Below are 6,000 nucleotides of genomic sequence, written 5' to 3'. Positions count from 1 at the left end.
TCACCTCTAGTCTAGATTTAATATCCAGACCTATCAAGGGTGCAGTGCCATTTTGACTCACTCTAGTGGTGAAAGCAGGTCGCATGATGAGCCCCAAAGTCAAGAGGTAGAAATATATTCCTCCCAGGGAAGCTAAATGGAGGGAAGGAATATTTCTGAACATAATTCAACCCAGCACACTCAAGTCGACATTGTTAAGTGATCACAGTATTCTTTTCCATTGTGTCTGAGTACAGGTTTTAAATCCTTACCAGCCACTATATTGCTAGGAAAGCTGCTAAATATGAGGGAAAAGAGAAAAAAATCTAGTTGAGACTTCTGGTTTTGCAAATATTTAATGTATTTTATAGGCTAATAGATCTGGATACAAAATTCTATCTTTATAACAAATAAAACATCACATTTTTATATTTTCAGAATAAATGTTATATTGTTATTAAATTGTGACTAAGTTAGTGTGAAAATGTGCAGATATACAATAAATATCAATGAAAATTGCCATTTGATTTTAAAATATAAGTGGTTTATTTAGTTATTAATTACCTATGTTGTTTGGTAAAGAGAATATATTGAGAATCTTTAATAGTAGTTTGATACTTTTCATTTAAAAAATACCCATACAGTTTTCTCAATTTTGAAACTAAAAACTAAAAATGTATAAGAACATATATAAATGTTATAATATCAAAACCACCAACACAACCACTTCTAGTCCACTTATTTTAGACCATTCTGATAAATACTAAAAGGATATGTATGTTTCATTTATTTATTTTTGAATTAATCTTTTAAAATATCTCCAATTTTTCTTCTTCCAAATGATTTTCTTTACATTTTAATGCTTCCTTGACATAATTCATTTAAACATTAAAAGGAAGTAAAATTTGCAGATTCAGTGTAAAAATATCCTACTGCAACTTGATTTTTATAACATAAGCATTGTGTTAATATATATAAAGTAAAATTTGCTTATAATAAACTAGCATGAGAAAGAAAGGTTTCCTGTTAAACAAATGCAAAATGACCACAGAAAGAATGGGTCTGGATAGAATATGCAGGTCTGGATTTTATCTGTAAATGAGTATATATGCAACAAATTATCTCTCAAATTGAGCACTTTAATAAAAAACAACAACTACTACTACTACCTCCTACCAATATGTCATTAATCTAAACAGTGATGACACTGTTAAATTCCTAAAAAGGCTTTCTTTAAATTGCATTTATTAATTAGCATACATTTAGGTGGGTGGGGGGAGAGTCTTTTTACAAAATTATCCATAGGTAGAAAGCAATTCGGCCACCTTGAGGCATAACTACTATCATTTCTAAGAAATTTGGGAAAATAAAGTGAAAACAGACAGTTCTCATGAAAGTAATTAGGTTTGCAGAAGCTGGGATGAAAATGTAACTGTCAAGTGGCCTCTGGATCTCCTAAGCCAGTGGTCGGCAAACTCATTAGTCAGCAGAGCCAAATATCAACAGTACAACGATTGGAATTTCTTTTGAGAGTCAAATTTTTTAAACTTAAACTTCTTCTAACGCCAGTTCTTCAAAATAGACTCGCCCAGGCCGTGGTATCTTGTGGAAGAGCCACACGCAAGGGGCCAAAGAGCCGCATGTGGCTCGCGAGCCGCAGTTTGCCGACCACGGTCCTAAACAATAGAAATAACTAATTAATCTTTCTCTCCTGGTCATTCATTGTCTCCACTCCCTTCATCCTTGGCTGTTTGTATGTTGGAAAGATGGCTGGAAAGTCAAGAGCTTCAGGAGTTCCCTCCGGTAATTGGGCAGAGTGACCCCCCTGGTCTGGCTCGTTTCCCAGGGCCTCTCTGTGAGGTGCCCTCTGCAGCGATCCTGGTTATACAGGGAGATGCGCTTAAAACATCTCCAGTGGTCCTGAGTCTAAGCCCTGCCGTTCGTTACTAGGCAGCCACAGGGCTCTGGGCAAGGTCATTGAGACCTCTGAGCATAACTTCCCACCTTAGCAGTGAAAGATGTGGGGGGCTTTCTTTAAGTGATTTCAATGTTGTGAACCACTTGTAAACTATAAAGAAAAAGGAAATCTGATGATGATGGTAGTGATTAGTTTAGAGACAATTTCATATTTTATTAACTAAAAACCTCATTATACTAATTGCTTCCAATTACCTTAGGGCAAAGTCATACCACTTACTCCCAGATAAAGTCTTGTCTGGTATAGCATTCCATTATCAGGCTAAACTTTAAAACGCTCACCCTCTCTTTTAAGCCTTGGTAACCTTTCCCCGTGGGCCTGTATAAGCAATTTCAAATTCTTAAAATCATTTTCACGTGAAGACTTCCACAGGCTTCCGAAGGGGAGAACCTTCCACAACACAACTAGTTCACCACCTTCACAACATAGACATTCTAACCAAAATTCACACATTTCCCATGGATGTTCAAGATTTTAATTAAATGATTTATTTTGTATTTCTTAACATCCAGAGAGAGAAAGTAGCAAGCCCAGGAACTCAGATCCAAACTACATTGAAACAGTGCACTTTATGTAGGGGAATGAACTGTAATATTTACTCCATGTCCATTATTTTCTACTGACTATCACTTAAATATGTAACATATACACTCTCCTACTAAGAGAGATACTTGAGAAATATAGGAAAACTCATCCAACACGTTAAGAAGAAATTCCACAAGGTAGATATGTTATAGAAAACATCTCATGCAACTTTTATAGTTTCCACGTGTAGCCTAAACCCTCGAATAATCTGATCTATTGTGTTTTTAGAAAGTCAATGTAGCCAGTCCCAGCCTTGTGGCCCAATGGTTGAGCATCGACCTATGAACCAGGAACTCACAGTTCCATTCCCGGTCAGGGCACATGCCTGGGTTGCAGACTCCATCCTCAGGAGGGGGCGTGCAGGAGGCAGCTGATCATGTTTCTCTCTCATCATTGATGTTTCTATCTCTCTCTCCTTCTCCCCTCCTCGCTAAAATCAATAAAAATATACTTAAAAAATAAAAGTAAGAAAGTCAGTGTAAATATGGAGTAAGAGGCATCTCTAATGACTGCATGCACATAATTATACAATGTAATTAATATAGGGGAAATCATCAATATTTAAGATGTACATACCAGCCGAAACCGGTTTGGCTCAGTGGATAGAGCATCAGCAAGCGGACTGAAAGGTCCCAGGTTCGATTCCGGTCAAGGGCATGTACCTTGGTTGCGGGCACATCCCCAGTAGGGGTTGTGCAAGAGGCAGCTGATCGATGTTTCTCTATCATCGATGTTTCTAACTCTCTATCCCTCTCTCTTCCTCTCTGTGAAAAATCAATAATATATATATATATATATATATATATATATATATATATATATATATAAAGACATTTTAAGATGTACATACCAGTGGAAATTTGAAAGAATAGAAACTTGATTTAAAAAACAGTGTATGTATCAAAAGAATAATTAAATTCTTGCAATGACTCCCTGTCTTTTTGAAGACTAACTTGGGCTTCACAAAAATAACTTCACTTTTATGAAGCTTTCCAGTCTTCTCTTAAATGCATTCAGAAAGATCAGAGACCTTTTAAAATGAGTAAAAATTACGTAATCCAAGGAGTATATTACATCTCATTTAGGGATCGTGAGTAATGTTGAGGGCCAATAGTGAATATATTTAAGGAATTCCTACAATCTCCTGTTGTTGTTTTCTGTTTGTTTTTATGTTTTGTTTTTTTAAGGCATGGAAAATTAGAACACAAGTCAATATATAATGCTGAGAGGACAATTTTGAAGTAAAGAAATATAATTCTGAACCTTATCTATTAGTTTCATTACAGTGTGATTTGCTAATTAACACAGAGAGAATAGTTCAAGATTTCTAAGTTCTCATTCCTTGGAGGATTAGCTCATACATGATTGTTTCTATTGATCTTTCATGCTTTTGTAAAAAGATTATATGAAGGCTATTATTTTCCACTTACCTATCCTTTTCTATTTGGGCAATTTATATATGACATGCATAAAAGTAAATTTTTATTTCACAAATATAAAACATTAATCCACTTTTATAACCCAAGCATCATATCCTACAAATTATGAGACATAAAAGACAACTTAAATATGCTACCACACACAACAAGGAGGGGAAGCAGGAAAGAGGGACTTAGATAAACGTTTCTATAAACTCAGAGGCAATTTTCTCTGTGTCCTTCAGGCTACCAGTAGCTGACCAATGAATGCAGAATTTCTCTCTTTGATGAGTGTGGCAATTATTGTGGCCCCTTGCCTTAAACTGTCCTGGAGCTTCTGCTCATCCTGAAAAGAAAGGGTAAAACAATATTTTGGAAAGATGTCACACACTAAATTTAGTAAAGAGTTACTTTAAAAATATATATTCATTTATTTAAATGTTTTTCCCAGCTTCATAGAGATATAACTGACACATACCATTGTATAAGTTTAAGAGACACAACTCAATTATAAACACACACACACCACACTAGGGGCCCAGTGCACGAATTTGTGCACCTTGAAAGGAACTGTGGGCCTCAAGGCTGCAGTGGACACAGGGGTGGGTCTTGGCCCATCCTCTGCACCCCGACCAGCCCTTCCCACCGCAGCCCCGCTCCCACCGTCACTGATCCCATGTGCTGACAGCGCCAGCCCTGCTCGCACCTGTGGATGGCGTGGAGCAATTGGGGTCACTGCCAGCAGCAGGTGCGAGAGGCGGCTGCCGGCTCCGATCACCCCTCAGGAGCAGGGGGAGGTGGAGAAGCCCTGAAGGATGAGCAGGGCCAGCACCAGCAGCAGGTGTGAGTGCCAGGCAGGACCGTGGTGCGCGGGAGCAAAGAATTTTCAGTAACCACCAAAGGCTCGCCCCAATTACAGCGACTGGTGCCCTGCCTTGGTCTGGTGCCCCCGCTCACCTGCTCTACCATCCTGCGATGGCCGATGCCTGCCATGTGCCACGCATGCCTCATGGTGGTCAGTGCACATCAGAGTAACCAGTAGTTCCACCGTTCAGTATATTTGCATATTAGGGTTTTATATATATAGATACTAGAGGCCCAGTGCACGAACTGGTGAATGGGTAGAGTCCCTCGGCCTGGCCAGTGATTGGGGCCCATCAGGGGCGGGGCCAGGCCAGCCAGGGAGGGAGGGAACGTGGGAGATTGGCCGGCGGGGGGGAGGGGCCAATTGGGTTGGCCAGCTGGTGGGGAGGGACCGCAGCTGGGGCCAGCCTGAGGGAGAGGCCGTGGGAGGTTAGCCAGCCAGCTCTGCCCCCGATCAGGGCCCACTGGGGCCAGGACAGCCGGGGCGGGGCGGGGGGAGCTGCGGGAGGTTGGCCAGCTGGGGGAAGGACCTCAGGAGGTTGGCCGGCTGCGGGGAGAGACCAGAGGATGTTGGTTGGCTGCAGGAGGTTGGCCGTGGGAGCGCACTGACCACCGGGGGGCAGCTCCTGCGTTGAGCGTCTGCCCCTTGATGGTCAGTATGCATCATAGCGACTGGTTGACTGGTCATTCATGTCATAAAGGTCGCTGAGGATTTTATAATAAAGACTAGAGGCCCGGTGCACGAAATTCGTGCACTCAGGGTGGGGGGAGGTCCCTCAGCCTGGCCTGTGCCCTATCACAGTGTGGGAACCCCACAATCGATCGCCCCAAAGACATAGGCCCCACCCACCCATCTGGAGCTCCTCGATGCATTGCCCCAAAGATATAAGCCGGAGCTAGGGGTCTCACCTCCACGCTGCATGGAGCCAGGAGGCGGGACCCCCAGGACCCCTAGGCAGGCCTCACCGTGCGGAGCCGGGGGACACCCAGGCAAGCCTCACTGTGCAGAGGTAGGAGAAGGCGGGACCCCAGGCAGGCCTCACCTCGCGGAGCCAGGACCCCCAGGCAGGCTCCATGCCGCGCATGCAGTGTCAAGCCCAGCCCTGCCCACCTGAATGCACTCACTGTGTGCACAGCCATCTTGTGATGGTGTGAGGGCATCCCGGCATGATGACT

At 42.4% G+C, this 6,000-nt stretch overlaps 1 protein-coding gene across 1 annotated transcript in view; it reads right to left on the bottom strand.

Moving 5' to 3' along the window:
* Positions 1-4,201: 4,201 nt before the first annotated feature.
* Positions 4,202-6,000, bottom strand: part of CRPPA (CDP-L-ribitol pyrophosphorylase A) — a 162,735-nt gene continuing 160,936 nt past the window's right edge. The window contains exon 10 of the mRNA XM_008148501.3: positions 4,202-4,306. Coding sequence (XP_008146723.2) covers positions 4,202-4,306 — 105 coding nt within the window. The remainder of the gene's footprint in view (positions 4,307-6,000) is intronic.

Source organism: Eptesicus fuscus, chromosome 14, assembly GCF_027574615.1.
Source record: "Eptesicus fuscus isolate TK198812 chromosome 14, DD_ASM_mEF_20220401, whole genome shotgun sequence".
NCBI classification, from domain to species: domain Eukaryota; kingdom Metazoa; phylum Chordata; class Mammalia; order Chiroptera; family Vespertilionidae; genus Eptesicus; species Eptesicus fuscus.
This window is presented reverse-complemented; position numbering and strand designations above follow the sequence as displayed.